At 43.6% G+C, this 21545-nt stretch overlaps 1 protein-coding gene across 3 annotated transcripts in view; it reads right to left on the reverse strand.

Moving 5' to 3' along the window:
• Window positions 1–965: 965 nt before the first annotated feature.
• Window positions 966–21545, reverse strand: part of LOC311522015 (uncharacterized protein) — a 28245-nt gene continuing 7665 nt past the window's right edge. Inside the window, exons 2-8 of one of the 3 annotated variants that reach the window (XM_084630830.1) lie at window positions 19283–19368; window positions 14200–14348; window positions 9284–9425; window positions 8080–8171; window positions 7397–7523; window positions 6870–6983; window positions 966–6517 (exon numbers count right to left, since the gene is read on the reverse strand). In XM_084630830.1, coding sequence (XP_084486956.1) covers window positions 4122–6517; window positions 6870–6983; window positions 7397–7523; window positions 8080–8171; window positions 9284–9425; window positions 14200–14292 — 2964 coding nt within the window. In that variant the 5' untranslated portion in view covers window positions 14293–14348; window positions 19283–19368 and the 3' untranslated portion in view covers window positions 966–4121. Of the gene's footprint in view, window positions 6518–6869; window positions 6984–7396; window positions 7524–8079; window positions 8172–9283; window positions 9426–14199; window positions 14349–19282; window positions 19629–21545 lie in introns of those variants that run through there. The other 2 variants (XM_084630832.1, XM_084630831.1) reach the window with 2 other exon arrangements.

A 21545-nucleotide genomic window follows, 5' to 3' on the forward strand; every position in this document is an offset into this window, starting at 1 on the left:
CCTGTGATATACAGGAGATCAGATTAGATTATCTCATATATAGATATATAACCCTATGGAACTCATTTCCACTAGATAGCATTGAGATTTGGAAATCATGGAATTTTGAAAAAGGGTCGGATAGAAATATAGATCATGAGAACCTCCAGAGTTACACTAGCTGAACTAATATATAATGTATATATGACGAATCTGTTTCAGGGCACAAGCCAACAACTGGTTGACAGGATTAGGCAGAAACTTTTGCTAGGGACAGATTTTGCCATAATTGTCCACTACGGGGTTTCCTGCATGATCCAACCAAGCGTGTAGCGCTGGCCGCTGTCAGACACAGGACTAGCTGAACAACTGGTCTGCTCTGATGTGGCTATTGGGACTGAACAACGTCATGGCAGTTGAAGAAAGAGTTGATTTTGCAGACAGGTAAGAGAAGAGGGGCTCAGATCCCAGACTCTTCCCAGTGAGAGGGAACGAGCAGGCAGCTGAACAAAAACGGATCCCCTTAGAAATTCTTCAGGAACCAGGGATTTACTCCCACAACCTTGCAGAGAAAAAGCAACGTGTTCCCTAGTACTAGGAGCCATGCGGGTGTTTTTGTTGTGAGTTACAATGTCACAACAGTCCCCAGCACCACCAAAGAAATACACAAACTCACTGTTTCGTAACAGGCCCACCCACTTTCACTGGGGCATTCATGTTTAATTAATAGCACCCAGAGTTAATAGTGTAAAGTAGTGCTACCTTTGTTAAATCAGTCTATTGAGAAATTTTAAAAAAGGCATCTCTTCCTTGATCTGTAATCCCTTCCCCTTAATGCGTCACACAGCTGGGACACTGTCCTCTGTCCTCATGAAATCCAGTCACTTTGAGGCCCCATTCCCATTACAGCTAGAAATGTGATCTTGTAAGTGGTTTGAGGCGGTTGCTGGTTAAGTTTGTCATCCGCTAATGAGACCTCAGAGAACTCAGCTCAATCACTTTATTGATTAACACTAAAACAGCATAATACAGAAAGGTCAGACATTACCAGTACAGAAAACAGTCTTCCAGTGACTGTAGTTTACATATTTCTTGTGTTGATAATCAACCAATAATTTGTCAATAATTAATAAATGAATAGCTAATAATGGATAAGGATTTTAAGTGTGATTATATGTTTAATGAATAGCCTTCTCTTAAATTTAGATTTGGTTAACAAGTCAGCTTTGAATGAATTTACTAAACAGTCAAGACAGCACATACAGAGAGGCATACAATTACCTACAACTGTGGAAGGCCTTCTCCATAGCTTCAGATAGTCTGGATCCTGTCTGCCAATGGTCTTGCTTTCTTATGATTTCTTGTGGTAGTTATACCCTGGTAACTCTTCTTGCCAACTGTCTAAATGGGCCATCTTGATTATCACTGCAAAAGGTTTTTTCTCCTGCTGATAATAGCTCATCTTAATTAATTAGCCTCTTACTCCACCTTTTCATGTTTTCTGTATGTGTATATATACAGTTTTCTCTGTGTGTGTGTGTATATATATATATATCTTCTTACTATATGTTCCATTCTATGCATCTGATGAAGTGGGCTGTAGCCCACGAAAGCTTATGCTCAAATAAATTTGTTAGTCTCTAAGGTGCCACAAGAACTCCTTTTCTTTTTGCGGATACAGACTAACACGGCTGCTACTTTGAAACTCTTCTTAGTTCAACATTCCAACTCTTATTTATTGCCTCCTTTTGGTGTATAGTTCTCCATATCTTAGGCGTTGTCTACATTACAGGGTATCAATGTGCGATCGATCCTCCGGGGATCGATTTAGTGGGTCTAGTGAAAACCCGCTAAATTGACCGCCGATTGCTTTCTCGTCGACTCTGGTACTCCACCGGTACAAGGAGCATAAGGTAAGCCGATGGGAGAGTTTCTCCCATTAACCCCAGCACGGTGTAGACACCATAATAAATTCACTGAAGGCACGTCGATTCCAGCTATGTTATTCACATAGCTTGAGTTGCGTAACTTAGGTCGACTTAGCCCCATAGTGTAGACCTTCCCTTAAGGCTCTTTCCTCAGTTCCCTCTTCCTTGTAATTTTCCAAGTGTTTGAACACCAAGTAGTTAATCATTGTTTATGGCCTTTTTTGGACATTTTTATTCATTACATATCTTTCAAATATGTTGCGGTTAGTACATTGCAAAAATATATCTTATATAAAATATGTCATCAGTTACTGCATTGTAAAATTCCATTCTTTGCTAGATAGCTTTATGTTAACTGCAAAGCATCATGGGAATCTTGTCCCAAGGCAAGCCGTAAAAATCTTTTCTGACCTATCTTTAAGTGTCAACATCTGTGTCTGTTCCAATTTGTTTATACCATCACATATACCTCAGTTGTTTACAACCTAGTTACTTCCTTGTTTTGTTCATACCACTCGCATGTCCCTTACACAGCAAAATATTTAGGACTTGCAATTAATGGTTAAAACATCAGTCTCAGTACCTCTCCATTACTTTTTTCACCAGCAAGCATTGCAATCTGTCACACATATCCTTTATACATTTTGTATAGCTGCAAAGCCTTAGGGGCCTTCAGTTCATAAGCTAACAAATCACACTCAGGCTTAACCAGCTGTAAGTTAAACAGGGCATTTTCTGTTTTCCAGTTCATACCCAGCACTCTGCCCAACTCTGTTTTTAGGAGTAAATTGTGAAACATTTTGGGCAGCAATTCCATGCAGGATGAGCGGCAGGTCCCTGTACCAAAGATTATGGGTATTTTTTTCAGACACCGTCAGTGGACTCTGGAATGCACAGCTCAGGGAGGAAGTAGGACTTGCATTACCAGTTACACTGGCACAATTAAGGGTACCTGCCACACAGGAAAAATCACAGTGTGCCTAACCCCTTACAAGAGCCATGGAATAGACTGATGCTGGGGATGGAAGATCCAGGTGAAGATGCACTCATAACGCCCCATATTGACACACTTATTCACAGGAAGTTATGCCACTATAACCATACTGGCAAAATTATACCAGTAAAACTTCCGGAGTAGATAAACCCTGAGACATGTTTAAAAAACACAGTTGCCTCAGTACCAAATAAAGAGGTAAAATAACCTCTCTGTTCCTACTCGAGATTCCCCTGTTTATGCATCTCGGGATTGCATGAGCTCTTTTGGAGACAGCATCATACTGGGAGTTCATAGTCAGCTGATTATCCACCACACCCCAAATCTTTTTCAGAGTCCCACGTTTCCAGGATCAAATCCCACATCCTTTAAGTATGGCCTACGTTCTTCATTCATACATGTATATATTTACGTTTAGCCACATTAAAATGCATATAGTTTTCTTTTGCCCAGTTTGCAAAGTGATCCAGTTCACTGTGAATCAGTGACCTGTCCTCTTCATTATTTACCACTCCTCCAATTTATGTGTCATCTGAAAACTTTATCAGTGATCATTTTATGTTTTTTTCCAGGTCATTGATAAAAATGTTTCAAAGCAGAGGATCAAGAACCGATCTCTGCAGGACCCCACTAGAAACACACCCGCTCAATAAGGATTTCCTGTTTACAGTTACATTTTGACACATCTCAGTTCGCCAGGTTTTAATCCATTTATAAAGTGCCATGTTAAAATACCCGTGTCTTCATAATGTCCGGAGGATGCTATTTTGTTCTGTAGTGTGTTCAGGGGCCGGATGGAATCGTCCCACTGGCACAGCCAGTCAGGAAGTCCTATTCAGGGCTCACATGGGAATGCAATCCATAGATGGCATGCCGCTGGTCAACTTGCAAAATTCAATTCCACTCCCCTGAAATTCCCACTAACCATCCCCAAAACCGTTGAAAGATCAGTTCCTCTCTTCACCAGCTTTGTCCCCCTCACACATCTTACTCCCATAATCAGAAACTAGGCAATACTACCAACCCATCCTCCTTAAACCTTGTATTTTAGAATAAGTATGAAAGGAAAAGTGTTTCACCAGAATCAAAAAAGTACCACTCCATTATTTTCTATTACAGCTGTAGATCTATTTAATCTGAAGCTACATTTGCTGTATGGTATCAGAGGGGTAGCCGTGTTAGTCTGGATCTGTAAAAGCGGCAAAGAGTCCTGTGGCACCTTATAGACTAACAGAAGTATTGGCGCATAAGCTTTCGTCTGTTAGTCTATAAGGTGCCACAGGACTCTTTGCCACATTTGCTATATGGGGTTTCTTTTTCAAGTGGAGTTTTGCCAAGTGTTTAACAAGATTTGATCGGTCATTGAAGCTTTTCCCACATTCAGTACATTTGTGAGGTCTCTCTCCCTGATGCACTGACTGATGCGTGGTAAGGTGGGACTTCTGAAGAAAGATTTTCCCACATTCAGTACATTTGTGAGGCCTCTCTCCCTGGTGTATTAACTGATGCTGGGAAAGGGCGAACTTCTGACGAAAGCTTTTCTCACACTGCGTGCATTTATAGGGCCGCTCCCCGGTGTGGATCCTCATGTGTTTAGTCAGGGTTGATTTCCGCCCAAAGCCTTGCCCGCATTCGGTGCATTTATAAGGTTTGTCCCCTGTGTGGGTTCTACAGTGACTGGTAAAGTGTCCTCGCAGCCTGAAGCTTTTGTCGCAGTCAGGACACTGATAGGGTCTTTCCTCCCTGTGGATTCTCTGATGCATAGTAAGGTATGAGTACTCACTGAAGTTTTTCCCACAGTCAGTGCAGCTATAGTTTTTCTCCTCTTTGTGGGTCCTTTCATGTCTGCTGAGTATTGACCTGTACACAAAGCTCTTTCCACAGTCAGCACATACATAGGGTCTCTCTCCTGTATGGTTTTTCTGATGCCTTCGAAGGTGAGCATGCTGGTGGTAGCTTTTCCCACATTCAGCACAGCTGTAACGTTTCTCTTCCAGGTGGATTTTCTGATGCACAGAAAGGGCTGAGTTGCTACTGAAGCTTTTCTCATTGTCACCATTTGTGTTTGTTTGTGCTCCAGTATGGGTCTCCTGGTGCGTGATGGTGCTTTTCAATTTCTTGGAATCTCTTTCACATTGATTAGATATATTGCCTCTTTTGCCTGCAGGGTGTCTCTGCTTCCTTCGTGCCATGCCCTGACTTCCACAGCCTTCTCCCTGCTCAGGACCTCGGGGTCTCCCTGAGAATGTCCTCTGTGGTTCTGCTCCGGGAGGCCCTTCCCGCTGGAGATTCTTAGCTTCATCTTCACTCATGATCCCATCATTAAACCCTCTAGGTTCCTCTTCTTTGTGGATTCTCTGATGCTGAATAAGTCTCTCTCTCAGGACAAATTGCTGGCCACAGTATGGACACTTATATGGTCTCTCCACCCTGTGGACTATGTAAAGATGATATACAAGGATTGTCTTCTCTCTGAATCTTTTCCCACACTGAGTACATTTATAAGGTTGTTCCATTCTGTGACTCATGGAGTGATCTTTGAGCACTGAACTCCGACTGAAGCTTTTCCCACATTCTTTACATTTATAAGGTCTCTCTCCTTTGTGAGTCCTCAGATGTATCTGAAGGTATTTTTCTTGAGTGAAGCTTTTCCTACACTCACTACACTTGTAAGCACTCTTTTCTGCACCAGTTTGATGATGCTTAATAAGGAGAGAGCAGTTATTGAAACTTTCCCCAAGTTCAGTGCCTGTATTTGGTCTCTTCTCCATGCAGTCTCTATGCTGTGTGCTGGCGTCTTTGGATTTCCTTAAGCCTGTTTTGCTGCAAGTGGATTTACTTTGTCTCCAATCTGGAGGGTCTCCATGCTGCTCTCTCACCTTGCCCCTACTCTCACGGGCATCTCCCCACTCAGGGCACTGGGGTCTCCCCGACATCATCATGTCTGGCTTTGCTCTCCCAGACCCCTTCTTCTGGGGATTCTTGTCCCTGTTCTCACTCACAATCCCATCGTTGAACCCTCTAGATGCCACTTCGTTGTGGATTCTCTGATGCTGAATAAATCTCTCTCTCAGGATAAAGAGCTGGCTGCAGTCTGGACATTTATGGGGTCTCTCCGACTTGTGGACTGTGTAACGGTGAAGAACAAGGCTTGTCTTGTGTCTAAAACTTTTCTTGCATTTGTTACATTTATAGGGTCTCTCCCCTCTGTGAATTTTCAGATGTATCTGAAGGTATTCTTGTCGAGTGAAGCTTTTGCCACATTCACTACACCTGACGGCACTCTTCTCTACACTAGTTTCCTGACAATGTTGAAAAAGGAGCGAGCTGTTACTGATTCTTTCCCCCAGTTCATTGATGGTATTTGCGGTCAACACAATATGGGTTACCGGGTGGGCGTTGGTGTCTGTGGATTTCCTCAAACCTCTTTTGCTGTGAGTAGAATTACTCCTGCCTGGAGAGTCTCCTCTCTGCTGCCCCACTCTGTCCTGACTCTTACTGGCATCTGCCCCACCAGGGCACCGCGGCCTTCCTGAGAACATCCTGTGCAGCTTCACTCCCACAGCGCCTTCCTGCTGGGGACTCTCCTCCTTGTTTTCACTTGCCGTCCCGGTACCTGTTGGGAGAGAGAATCCAGATGGGATTCACTCCATGCGTTGGAGACAGAGGGGGCGGCAAAGGGATTTATCATTGATAACAGAACCTGATAGGCAGGAAGTATATTCCACCAAGTGGCAGAGGAGGGGCAAGTTCTGCCTCAAAGTCCCATCTGAGCCCTAAGAAAAAGGCTGAGGGAGGAAAAGGCTTCTGCCAGGGGTCAGGCAGAACGACTGGGAGCCAGGAGGACAGGGCACAACAGTGAGCCAGATGAGATGGGACAGAACAGGGGGAGGACTCCGTGGGTTTGCTGGGACCCCAGCTTTCCCCAGTCCCAGATTGTTTCTCAGTTGGTGTCACTCATTCCTCACCTGTCATAGTGCCTCTTGGGATTTCCCTTTCCTCAGAGCCCTGGATATCTGGGATCCACAACTCTTCCCCTTGCTCCATCTGGGACAGCACATCTGGTTTAGCGATTGTAAATCCTGCTCATTGGAAAGAGGTACATGCATCACAACGTGTTAAGTTGGGGGGAGGGATAGCTCAGTGGTTTGAGCATTGGCCTGCTAAACCCAGGGTTGTGAGTTCAATCCTTGAGGGGGCCATTTGGGGCAAAAATTGGGGATTGGTCCTGCTTTGAGCAGGGGGTTGGACTAGATGACCTCCTGAGGTCCTTTCCAACCCTGATATTCTATGATTCTAAGTATTCGTCAATCACTTAACTACAAAGAACATTCCAAGATTGTCTTTGCTGAAGGGGAAAGACATAATCCATATAGTTTATAAAAGATTCGTGTATCACATTTTAGCAAGCAGGCTGTATGGTGGGAAATGAGCTGTGTTGCTTATAAAAGATTTAGGCCATGTCTACACTACGGGGACGATAGCAACTCCTCACCTAACGAGATGAGAGTCTTGTAATTCTCCTGCATGACATCTCTGTAGAGTTCCTTCTGCTTTTCACCTAAAAGAGCCCATTCATCTTCAGAGAAGTACACGGCCACCTCCTCAAACGTCACTGGCATCTGAAATGACATGGGTCTTCCACTCAGCACCTGCCTGGTCTGGCCACAATCCCACCATTCAGGCACAAGCTGAGCAGCAAAGGGCAGAGCCATCACCATCAACGCAGCACTGGAGGAGGGGAAGGAATCCCATTTCCCACTATCTCATCCTCCTCCACACAGCAAGAGATGCCAGAGTCAGCCTACCCATCCCCTCAGAGCTCTTAGTCCCAATCCAGGCCACTCAAGCAAGCCCCTGGAGCCACAAGGGAGCCCCACTCAGCACATGCTGTTCCCATGATAGTCTCACCGCTCAGTCATGGGATGTACTGCTAGGAGCTAATCCTGAGCAACTGGAGGGGCATGAAGTGAGCTATCCGGGATGTTGGAAAAGCTCCATATGCACAAGGCACCTCCCAAAGAAAGGGGTGTGATTATTTTATTGATGGGGAAGAAAACGTTGGGAAGACCCTTGAGCAATGGAGGAGCCAGGAGGAGGTGAGAGCAACGAGCGAGGACAGACAAGGAAGCAGCATGGCCCAGCAGGAGGAACTGCGCGGACTGTTTCACAACTCACCATAAAGCTGAACCTATGGAGCGAGGCCACCATATCCTGGTCTCCTTCATTCCCCTTATCGTAAGAAACAATCAAATAGGTCGCAGGAAGATCTACAGGATGACAAAGATACCGTTAGAGCAGTGGTTCTTAACCTTCACTGCAGCTTGCACCCCTTTGGTTCTCAAAATATGTTCTCGCTTATCAAAAATCGTTGAAGTAGGTCAGTTCTTTAAACCTAGATATATCATAACTATAGAATGAAAGAGAGAATTATATATTTATTTTAATTTCGCAGTAATTTTGTCGTTCCATTTGCGTTTCTTTGGACGTGGCAAGGGTTACTGAAATGAAAAAATATATATAAAGATAGGGGGACCTATACACTTTTAAATGCATATTAAATATATGTAAAATAGTTTTATGTTATTACTCACCACAAATAATAGTACAGTAGGCACCCAAAAATAGGCAAGTACTTCCCAGAGATGTTGGAGTTTTGCTATGGAAGTAAACTGTAGCCAACGCGCTAACAGTTAGCAGCTAACTGAATTCAAACAAAGCCACAGCGCTGCCACATCATTGTCTGTGTATGCATCAAGAAATACCCCGCAACTGCTGGTACACTGTATTTTGTAGCGAGATAATTTCACTACCATTAGCTTAAAAACTTGAAAATAAATTTTTTGTTTGTAGATTACAGTCATCGTTAAAAAATGTATAATGCTAATAAATACATAGGTTTCATGAAACAAAGCAGTTGTACTTATGTGCCTGTGCTTAATTTGTGTTTTCAATGATTTACCTTCTAAAAAAATTTGGTATGTCTCACACCCCCAGAAAGGGCATCTCGCACCCCCAGGGGGTGCGTGCACCCCAGGTTAAGAACCACTGCGTAAGAGGGACCCACACAGACACATACGCTCCTGGACCTCACGACTCTACTAGGAACAGGGATTCACCCAGCCTCCACATGCCACTAGACAAGCAAATGCTGTTCCGATGATTTCAAACAGGCTGCCTTGGGGACTCCCCTCCATGCTCCGATGAAGTGAGCTGTAGCTCACGAAAGCTTATGCTCAAATAAATTGGTTAGTCTCTAAGGTGCCACAAGTACTCCTTTTCTTTTTGCGAATACAGACTAACACGGCTGCTATTCTGAAACCTCCATGCTGTGATATCCATACTCCGCAACATCACCGCATCTCCACACACAACTTATTACCTAGTTGCCGTGAATACTGCAGCTTCTCTCTGAGGTCACAGCTCAGTTGTGGTCCTGGGTGGTGGAAGCTCTGAGACCTTGAGCTGGACAGCGGCTCCATCGTCTCAGAAATCCCTTCTCTTCCGATCACACAAACTGAGACCTGGGAAACAAATATGTTGTTAGCTCTGTGTGAGGGACAAAGGTATCATCTGAGGGGCAGTGACAAGTGCCTCTCAGATTCTCTACTAAACAGAGTTATTGAAAGCTGATGGGCCTGCCACACACATGAAAGGGGCTCTGTGTCTCCCCCACATTTCCATCTTCCAGTTTTCACCAATATCAGTTGGGTTCTGCCCATTGATGACTAGAAGAGATCCCTCTGTTTTGTATTTCTTCCTTGTAGCCTTCTGCCCAAACCAAGCCTTCTTCCTTCCTGTGCTGCTTTTTTCTTCCTAGTGAACCCTTTCCGCACTCAGGTGATGTTACCTCAATTCTGGCTTTTATTGGACTGGTCATGGCACCTAGGAATATCAGATCACAATTGCACTCATGCAGGTAGTTGGCTCTTTTTATGCTTTTTAATTAAGATTATTATTATTTATTGGTATTACCCTAGAGCCCAGGAGTCCTAGTCATAGGCCAGGATTCCATTGTATTGGGTGCTGTACAAAGAGAGAAAAATGACATTTGATTCCTGAAAGAGCTTCCCTTGTAACATAATCTCTCTACATTTGAGGAGCATCACTCAAAGGGGTATCCAATTTTCTCAAGAGTATGAATTAACAGAATTTTATTTAATTAAAATCTTTTTGTTTGAACCTCGACCAGATCCAGATTTAACTGTTCCTCTTTCAAGACCCTTTTTGGCCCAAACAAAGTTTTATACCCGTGCTCTACATTTTCCAGTGTACTTGTCTTTGGTAGTGAGAGATTAGCTCTAGTTTGATTTAATTGAGTGCTTTTCCCATAAAGGAACTCCAGTCAACATCATACCAGAACGGTTAGGTTACCTTTGGCCTCTGTGTCAGACAAAGCCTTGTCATAAGAAGATGCTGAACTCTGGAGTAACATTAAAATACCCAGAAAACCATCTGTTCTATGTTTCTTGTTAAATGAGAAAGCCAGTCTGATGTATGTCAGTATGATTTACCTGTGTCCAGCTTCATGTTTCAAGATGTATTTGTCATATTCAGATCAAAAAAGTTTTGACCCTCAAAACTGAAGACACACTTTGTTTTACATTTCACATTGATCATCTGGACAAGGGTGCCTGCTTGCTAAGCCATCTCTTACTTAGCGGGTAGTAATTTCCAAACTATGCTAGTATAATCAAGGTATGGACTAAATCTTTACAAATTCCCTTGGTGCTTTTGTCTGAAGACATTGGCCAGCAATCTTTAATTACCGACGCCGGCATAAGTTTTAGTGGAGATCAGGCTTTAGTTCCTCTTTTAGAGTATAATCAACTCTTGGCTGCACACCCAGAAATGCAGCTGGTGCTCTTGCTTTTTCACTGTTTCTTTTGCTGGACGCACACACAAGTCCATGGGGCCGGATGCACTGTATCCGAGGGTGCTAAAGGAGCTGGCGGATGTGATTGCAGAGCCATTGGCCATTATCTTTGAAAACTCATGGCGATCTGGGGAGGTCCCGGATGACTGGAAAAAGGCTAATGTAGTGCCCATCTTTAAAAAGGGAAGGAGGATCTGGAGAACTATAGGCCAGTCAGCCTCACCTCAGTCCCTGGAAAAATCATGGAGCAGGTCCTCAAGGAATCAATTCTGAAGCACTTAGAGGAGAGGAAAGTGATCAGGAACAGTCAGCATGGATTCACCAAGGGCAAGTCATGCCTGACTAATCTAATTGCCTTCTATGACAAGATAACTGGCTCTGTGGATGAGGGGAAAGCAGTGGACGTGTTATTCCTTGACTTTAGCAAAGCTTTTGACACGGTCTCCCACAGTATTCTTGCCAGCAAGTTCAAGAAGGATGGGCTGGATGAATGGACTATAAGGTGGGTAGAAAGCTGGCTAGATAGTCGGGCTCAATGGGTAGTGATCAATGGCTCCATGTCTAGTTGGCAGCTGGTATCAAGTGGAATGCCCCAAGGGTCAGTCCTGGGGCCGGTTTTGTTCAATATCTTCATTGATGATCTGGAGGATGGTGTGGAGTGCACCCTCAGCAAGTTTGTGGATGACACTAAACTGGGAGGAGTGGTAGATACGCTGGAGGGTAGGGATAGGATACAGAGGGATCTAGACAAATTAGAGGATTGGGCCAAAAGAAATCTGATGAGGTTCAACAAGGACAAGTGCAGAGTTCTGCACTTCGGACAGAAGAATCCCATGCACCGCTACAGACTAGGGACCGAATGGCTAGGCAGCAGTTCTGCAGAAAAGGACCTAGGGGTTACAGTGGACAAGAAGCTGGATATGAGTCAACAGTGTGCCCTTGTTGCCAAGAAGACCAATGGCATTTTGGGATGTATATGTAGGGGCATTGCCAGCAGATCGAGGGACGTGATCGTTCCCCTCTATTCGACATTGGTGAGGCCTCATCTGGAGTACTGTGTCCAGTTTTGGGCCCCACACTACAAGAAGAATGTGGAAAAATTGGAAAGCGTCCAGCGGAGGGCAACAAAAATGATTAGGGGACTGGAACACATGACTTATGAGGAGAGGCTGAGGAACTGGGATTGTTTAGTCTGCAGAAGAGAAGAATGAGGCGGGATTTGATAGTTGCTTTCAACTACCTGAAAGGGGGTTCCAAAGAGGATGGCTCTACACTGTTCTCAGTGGTAGCAGATGACAAAACAAGGAGCAATGGTCTCAAGTTGCAGTGGGGGAGGTTTAGGTTGGATAGTAGGGAAAACTATTTCACCAGGAGGATGGTGAAGCACAGAAATGCGTTACCTAGGGAGGTGGTGGAATCTCCTCCCTTTGAGGTTTTTAAGGTCAGGCTTGACAAAGCCCTGGCTGGGATGATTTAGTTGGGGATTGGTCCTGCTTTGAGCAGGGGGTTGGACTAGATGACCTCCTGAGGTCCCTTCTAACCCTGATATTCTATTATTCTATTTTTACCTTAAATTAAATTTTATGGAAGCAATAACATAAAGGGATAGTTCCAATAAGTAACCCCAGAACATTTAACTCCAAAACTCCTTGTTGAATCTAATTAATACTCCAATTTATGGATGTTAGACTGACTTTGCATTCACAATTGGAATTGCAAGGTTATACATACCAAATATAAAACTACCTAAGCATAACATAGGATCTTTTAATTTCTCACTTGCATTTCATAGAATTATAGAAATGTAGGGTGGCAAGGGGCCTCAAAGGGTCATCCAGTCCAATCTCCTGGGCTAAGACAGGACCAGGTAAACCTTCTAGACCATTGGTTCCCAAACTTTCCGGCATCACACCCCCTTTTTAATTTTCAAGAAACCCTTACGCCCCCAACCTCTCCTTTTAACAAATGCAATTCGTAATTTAAACCCCCTGCTCCTTGTCCCCTGACTGCTCTCTCCCGGGACCCCACCCCCTATCGAACCCCCACTGCTCCCTGTCCCCTGACCGTCCCCCTGCCGAACCTCTGCCCCATCCAACTGCCCCCTGCTCCCTGTCCCATGACTGCCCACTGGGACCCCCTGCCCCTTATCCAACCCCTCCCTGCTCCCTTACCACGCCGCTCAGAGCAGCAGGAGCTCGCAGCCACACCGCCACCTTGCCTGGCAGGAGCGGCAGGCCAGAGCGCTGGCAGCGCAGTGCACTGAGGCTGCGGGGGATGGGGGATGAAGGGGGACAGCAGGGGAGGGGCCGGGGGCCAGCCTCCCCGTCCGGGAGCTCAGGGGCTGGGAAGGACAGTCCAGTGGGCCAGATGTGGCCTGCAGGCCATAGTTTGCTCACCTCTGGATTAGCTTGTGGTTCCTGAAGTATTGCAACTGGGGCTCCATGCCGACCTATTTTAGGGCCTCCCTGAGAATATGCCTTGGCGAGGGGCAGTAACAGAATATTTTTGATGTATTTATTTTTTTAGAATTCCCCTGATTGGGCTTCTTTTGGGGTTAATTTATTAGCTCCCCCATTTTTTGTAGCATAGGGTTTTAATTTTTAGTGAGCTTTTATTTTTTTTACTTTAATTGGCATCCTGGCACAGCGATTGTTACTGCTAACCAGCGGATGTATTTTACCAGCGATGCATACCTAATAGGTGAGCCATTAGAAGATGTGAACCCATTTGTTTTTCAACGTGGTAGAAACTTTGCGAGAGAATTGCATACCCATACGGAGTTTGCAAACAGACAGATACTTTGGTATGTGGTGATGGAGAACTGCACACAGTACTCCAACACACAAGCCACCGCTGCTAATTTAGCATATTGAGCCAAATGTGGAATGCATGAATATGCCTTCTTCCAAGGCTCTTTTTTCTCCTCAGGAGGAACTGCATAGATTTTAAGTCCGGTATAAGGTTTGCCCTGATGGTAAATAACTAGTTTTCTGGATTAATGGTTGGAAAAGGTTTTTTTTTCCTTCCCCCTTAGATTCAACTGCTTAAGATCGGGACACACATGTGGCTCCCCTTGGTACAGTAGGGCAGTTGGTAACAAAGATGGTGTCCTAACAGGTTTTACTGCAATAGTTTTTGCCGTACCAATGCCCAGTGGGCTAGGCGAGCATTTGAGACTTGCCCATCTTATACCCTATTGGACAGTAAGAACTGAAGGGGAGTGTGCAATGAGTGTAATATGATTGGGCTGAGGCCAATTAAAAAAAAAAAGTATTGTATGGCCTAACTGGTGGCCGATAGGTACTTTTACAATTGTTATACTTAAGTTTAATTGATGACATTAAACATGAGGCATAGGCCACAGGTCTGATTTTTTCATGCCTCTCTTGTGAAGCCACAGCCGCTAATGTATTAATGCTTACCACTACCTTTAGATGATAGAATATCTTAGGATTTGAAGTGATCAACACCAGAGCCTTGACAATGGCCTGTTTTAGCTGGGATACTGCTTCCATGCGTTGTTCATTTCATTTTCATTGGATACTTTTCTTTAACAGTTGGTACAAGGGACCTGCAATGGAAGCAAAATTGAGAATGAAATTCCTGTGGTACCCAGTTAAACACAAAAAGGATTTTAAAGCCGTTTGGTCCTGTGGTAAAGGCAATGTTTGAATTGCATTTACTTTTTGTTACGCCAGGATTTTACCCCATTTTGTCAGGGTCAAGCCCAAGAAAGAGACACGGTCGGCCATTAGCTGTGCCTTGGCCAGATTGCATTTTAGTCCTGCTTCCTTTAGGATCTGCAGGAGCTTGACAAGCCTTTTCAGATGCTCCTTCTTGGTTTGTGTTGCTAAACAAAGGTCATTTACGTATTGAAACAGAATAGTTGGTTTAGAAAATTGCAACAGTACCCACCTCATTTGCGCATAGAATAAAGCTGGAGAATTTTTGTATCCCTGGGGTAAACATGTTTAGGAATACTGGACCCCCTGGAAACTTAAATGCAAAACGGTACTGTGAAATGCGGGCCAATGGTAATGTCCAAAAGCTGTTACTGATGTCAAGGACAGTAAACCACACAGCCTCTGGATCAAAGGACTCGATTATATCTGGCATTTTGACCACTGTAGGGGCACAAGTGACCTGATTTAGGTGTCTGTAATTAATTGTGAGACGCCAAGAACCATCTGGTTTCTTCACAGGCCAAATAGGGGAATTGCCAGTGGAAGTACATCTACGTAGTATTTCCTGTGTCAGCAAAGACTTGATAGTCTTTTCTAAGTATGGGTTTGTCTAGTTTGGTCTGGGCTGATACATCTTTTCCTTTTACAACAATAGTGACTGCCATACATCCACAATCATGTTTGTGTTTAGCAAAGGCATCCGCATGCTTGCGAAGTAAAGCCTGTAACTTAGGTTGGTTTGCATGATTAGCCACTATTTTGTTTAAATCATACCCCTCCACTGGAGACACCATGCCAGTGGCTTCTGAGACTCAATCTCCAACTCCACTCCTAAAGATACTGTATCAGCCTGAACTAACGCTCTCACCCTACTTTTAGTAATTGGCCCTGCAGGTTTCTCTATCTTCATCAGTTTCACCATGCCAATAGGGATAGGAACTGATCCTTTGTCGTCCTCTAATACATTTTCTGTCTTTTCCAACTCTTCGATTCTTTTCAACAGCCGACCTTGGTCTGATTTGTAGCCGTCCAGTGATTTTAAGCTGGCATTCACTTGCTCCTGCCAACAACGTGCTTCCTCTCCTGCTTCCTGTATTTGGTACCTGCACCGTTTTAACGTTTTCTTTATCTCCTGCTTCTTTTGGAAAGTACTGACCGCTTCTCTGACGCTACATGTAACCGATTTGTTAAATCCTGAATAACCTTTCCTCTCTCATCCAAAGTTTGCTGGACTTTTCTGAGTAACTCTAATTTTTTATTCAATTTCTTTCCCAGCAAACTACAAGCCACGAACAGACATTCAACAGCTATTCCCTTCACCAGTTTAGCCTTTCTTTTTTTTTACTCTGTTTCTACATTAAACACCTCACTTACAAAACCCCATGGGTTACAATGTTTAGAGATCATTTAGCTATTTCTCAGTTGTACTAAACCTCCTCCATGTTCCTGAATGTATTTTCTGGCAAAGTTTTTTAAAGCCGGACTGCGGGTAACTCCAACAGACTCTACTCTTGACCTTGCTCCACTCATCTTAACACGTAACGTAGAACTTATTTCAATTCTAAAACTTCACTACTGATGAGCCTATGTAATAAACTATATAATGAACACTCTGCTGTTCTTTACTTTGAAACTGAAGGCATCTCTTCACGGAAACAACACCCTAAACTGTTTTTTACACTTAGTTCAATAAGTCCCAAGTAAATGATAGAGGGGTGGGGGCGTGTTCTCCTTTCTTCCCTCGATGGCTTGTAGCTGTTCGAGAGGTCTCTTTCCCTCTGTCAGGGCCTGCCAAACAGCTGGGGGAAACTGAGGCAGACAGATCAGAGGTGCAGCCCAGGAGAGTTGAGGGGACTGAAATAAGGTAACTCGAAACATACAAGTTCTGAGTTACTGCAGCCTCTTGGCAGCAATTAATATATAGATTTATTAACTCCCCTGCCACCACTACTGTGGGTCATCGGGCCTGATGCTACTGCTAATATCTTATTGGTGCCATTCATTATAACTTCAACCTTCAACAAAGCCCCTTAAATGCATGTATCACTTTAAATAATAACACTATTACTCTTTAATCTTGCAAGATTAAATTCAAAACCTCTAAGCTAAAACTCTAAGTCTAACTACAGTACATAACAGGAAATTCTGGGATCGCTGCCAAGAAGCAGTCACAGAAAATCAGGTTCCTGTGTTCTTAAGAGTGAGTGAGTAAAACGCACAATCTTGCTCTCTAATTCTAACTCTTCACTTATGTTTCAGGTGAGATTTCCAGAGGTCTAAAGATGCCTGGAATCCCTGAAAATCCCTGTCACACACTCTTTGAGTGTCCTACCTGGCTCGCCAGTCTGTTGCTTGATTTAGGAGGTTAATAATACTAATTTGGATAGTATGGGTTTTAGGCTCAGCAGTTTGTTTGATTAGAAGATAATAAGGTTCTTGTCCCAAATTAGTATCCACAGAATTTACAAAGGAGCCTAGGGGTATGATAGGAAGCTTACACTGAGACAGATATAGCCTTAAAGACTTTTTATTAAGATAAATGAAGTAGTAATTAAATGGTAAAATAGTCAGAGTTACAAAGTTACAATTGTATGAGTGCTATTCAAAAGATACACATGGTATTATGGTATTATATGCTACAAAGCTTTGCTTAATATATTCATACCCTTCCTTGATAACCCAGTGGTGAGAGACACAGGATCAGCCTCGCGTTTGGCAGTTCAGGTTCGAGTGAGAGGCGCAAAGCTTAGAAGAAGCTAGAGCTAAGAGCTATCGAAGCTAACTTAGAGTTTACTTAACTAATTTAAACTTAAAATTAAAAGCTAATACAGAAAATTAAGAACAAAAGCTTAGGGAAACCAAGTTTAGCCTAGTCCCCTTGGAACTTAGAAAGTTCTAAGAAAAACAAGTACAGCCTCTCTAGCAAGGCCCTCTTTTACAGGGCGCAGGTGTCTGAACCCTCCTTCTATGCTCAAACTTTATTTCCCACCCACAAAAATGTTAGGGTACACTTACTCCATGGGCTAGTATGTTTGTGTATATTGATGACATGTACATACATATTAATGACATTAGATCATATACACACATGTTATTTTTATTCTCCCGGTTATTTCAGTTCTTTCCTTGTGGTGTACCTGTTAAATTTGAGAGTACAGACTTGGAAACCCCCTATGCCATTCTACCATTATCAATCTACCTAGGTGAAAGGTCTCAGACATAGATATGCTAACTTTGCCTTAGCTCAACATACAGGATATGGCCTGTAGGTCCCTTGCATTACAGCCAAACTTACTTTAAGTATTTGGTTTATTGTAATAGGTTTATAGATTTATATTAAACTATAAAGAAAGATTATATGTATATGTATGCAAGCAAGCAGGTTAATACTATAGGCTACACCCTCCTCCTCATTTAAAGCTGCACATTTACATAAACCATGAAAATATCATACACAAGTGGTTAAAATTGCTGACTTGCAATCCCCTTGAGGGATTTTAGCCCTATATTTTTCCTCCTCTTAAAAAGATGTAGAAGGCTAACATTCTTTAGAACCACTGTTGCATTCATGAGCCATTTATAACACTCAAAGGTAGTAAAATACACTGGGATTTTAGTCTATGATAGACCTTGCCCACCAACATTTCACAGCCACTGAGGCAATTTAGCCCCTCCCAGAGATCTAAGCTGAATCACTAGAACTGTGCTGATTCACATACACAAAAACAACCACCGACAAATTGTGTTGTTTTTCCAATCACAAAAAACTTGGGGGCTGCAACAACCATTTCCGATGCTTTAAAACTCAATGTATAGTCAATGCAGTAGCCTCCCTGAATTAAGCTGGCATTCTGTTAAAAAAGAGTTACTCATGATGTTGTCTGAGCAGAAGTTTGCTTTAGCAGCTTAACCTTTACCAATTTAAAACACTTTATTTTATCACTTTTGCATTTTGCTTAAAAATGCCTTTACGTTGAAGGTTCAAAGTTATTACCAGTTACAGAAACTACAAACCTTAAAATACACAAAAGAAAAAGAGAAACAAAGCATTTGTAAAAAGTTTTTAAAAACAGCAATAACTCTCAAACAAAATTGTTAAATGCTCTGATTTTTCAAATAAGAACATTAGCAGATGACTTTGCATGCTTAGCCCAATCAAACAAGCTAAAACACACTTGGACAACAATTGCTAGTTTGCCAGAATTTTCAGCTACTGAATACATACCTTAACCTTAACCAATTTTGGTCCAGTGATTTCTGATCCCACACTCCTCTAGTTTACCAGACACAATCGTAACACAATCCTAGAGTTATAGGATTTACAAATCTTATTTGATTAGATGCTTTCAAAATCACAGTTAAACCTCTCAGAGGTTAACAAAGCTAAGAACTTACAACTCACTACTTTTTTAGCTAAAACAAACTTAAAACTGTGGCTGGATGGAAAAACTTCCTCCATTGATTTCTGATTCCACATTCCTCTTGTTTACCAGGCATGATCTTGACAGACTTTTGAGTTAGATTAGTAAGCCTGTTTGTTGGGAGTAACCCAATCTGTCTGTCTCCCTTTTGAACCGTTTCCCATTGGCATTTGTTATAGGTGACTGGAACATTTTATAAAATTTTAGCAGTTTTCCCACAGTCCTGTACTGCCCCAGTTATTACAACACGTGGACCTGTAATGTAGTATTTATTACCACAGTGCCTCAGAGGTTTACTCATGGACCACAACCCCATTCTGCTAGGCACAGCAGTGTGAAATGCAAGTTTGGATGTAAATATCACTAGGCAGAATGGCGACTAAAAGGAAATTAGTACGTACAGTTTTCTTTGTCTAGCCATGGACTCCAGTGGTTCCTCTTGCCATTGCTGAGTCTCTGAGTTGATTGGGTTTCTTCCTGGTGCTTTCTAGAGATTGGAGAACAGAAAGATTCTAATAGAGTAAAATACTTCTGTAACTCAGGAAACACCTTTCAAATACAGTCGGTTTTCAACCAATTGCACCAAAGAAATTATTTCTTCAGAGGCTTTCACGGGGAACTCTGAGCTTAAAGCAAACTCTATTGCTCTGTGTCTGCAGCTGCAGGGAAGAACTTCCCACTTCACTCACATCAGAGTCCTGAGCTCCTCCTCCTTTTTCAGCAAAAAATGATTATCAGAGGAGAGTTCTTTATAGCTCTTTCCATTTTCAACCAGTCAGACTGAAGAAATTATTCTGCAGAGTCCTCACCAGGAAGCTTTAACCTTAAAGCAAACTCTACCCCTCTGGGTCTGCTTGTTACAACAGGAACATGCTGGAGTAAGGAACTTCCCCTTTTTTCTCCCCCACTCAATGTCCTGAGTTACTTCTCCTTTTTCAGTAATAAGCAATAAGATATGGATATTCCAGCTTTCCCTTTTCAAAGTATATAGTTGGCTAGTGTAGAAGGGACTGACAGTGAGAGACAGAGACAATCCTTTTTTTGTTCATGTGGATTAAACATTTGCCTTATTAGCTACTGCTTTGTAACTTTGTCATTTCTATAGTGTTATATTTTCTATTTTTACATGCCTTATCACTTTCTTAAAGTGTCCAGTTTGAGGTGCCAGACTTTAAGACAAATTGGAGAGGAGAGCAAAGAAAAAAAAATTCCTCATAAAATAGGCTTTCTGAAAGAATAAAAAAATATGAAATGTTTGGTCTTGAGAAAGGGAGACTGAGGGGGGACCTGATAACAATCTTCAAATATGTGAAGGACTCCTTTAAAGAGGATGCTGATCAATTGTTCTCCTTGACCACTGAAAGCAGGAGAAGAAACAACTGGCTTAATCTGCAACAAGGGAGATTTAAGTTTGATATTAAGAAAAACTTTCTAACTATAAGGATAGTTAAGGCCCAGAACAGGTTACCTACACAAGTTGTGGAATCCCCATCATAGGAGGTTTATAAGAACAGGCTGCAAAACACTGGTTAGGGATAGTCTAGGTTTACCTGGTCCTGCCTCAGCATGGGAGATGGACTAGATAACCTCGAGGTCCTTTCCAGCACTACATTTCTATGAGTGAATGATCTGAGAACTAAGTGGCCATCTCCAAGCTAGGCTCAGAAGCCTTTTGACTCATTGGCTCAAACATAACTCCATTGCTTCTATTGGCCAAGCTGATTGCACACACATTTCTCCATTCCCTTCCCCAAGCTTCCTTTATGCCACCATCCCATCTCACTCTATTTCAGGGACTCCCTACAAACCTTCCCCAACCCTTCCCCCATATCAGGGGCCCAGTTTGCCACCTCACTTCCCCCTCAGCCACATGCGAGGGGATCTGTGTGCCTCCATTCCCCATACCAGGGTCCTCCATTGTCCCAGGCTCTGTGTGCCTTCCATGCCTTACAATTCTGCCCCACCATTCTTTCTTTTCCTTTGCCGTTAAAGGTCTGGTTGGCGGTGCAGCAGGAGCCCGAGGCTAAGGGAGGCTCCCTACCTGCCCTGGCTCTGCGCTACTCCCAGAAGTGGACACCAGGTCCCTGCAGCCCCTAGATGCATGGGCAGCCAGGGAGGCTCCGTACGCTGCCCCCGCCCTGAGTACCAGCTCTGCAGCTCCCACTGGCCAGGAAGAGTGACCAATGGGAGCTGTGGAGGGCAGCACCTGTGGGTGCAAAGGCAGAGTGCAATGCGCAGAGCTGCCTGACCACCCATGCACCTACGGCCTGCAGGGACCTGGCGGCCACTTCCTCAGAGCCACGATAAGCGCCACTGATACCCCCACACACACACACACCTGCACCCCAATCCCCTGGCCCAGCCCGGAGCCCCCTCCTACACCCAAACCCCTCATTCCCAGCCAGAGCCCTCACCCCCCACACCCCTCAACCCCCTCTCCCACCCCCAGCCGGAGCCCTCATTTTCCCCACACCCCAGCCCGAAGTTCCCTCCTGCACCCCAAACCCCTCATCCCCAGCCCAACCCCAAGCCTGACAGAGATTTCTTGCCCTGCAGGGGTAGCCTGTGAACTTTGAACAGATAAACTTTGCACAGATAAACGACCCAACGAAAACTCCAAGTACTTGGGGAGCTGAAAATAGAGTTTAAGGGCAAATTCTGACC

Source organism: Lepidochelys olivacea (genome assembly GCF_965140295.1).
Source record: "Lepidochelys olivacea isolate rLepOli2 genome assembly, chromosome: 6".
Classification (NCBI taxonomy): Eukaryota; Metazoa; Chordata; order Testudines; family Cheloniidae; genus Lepidochelys; species Lepidochelys olivacea.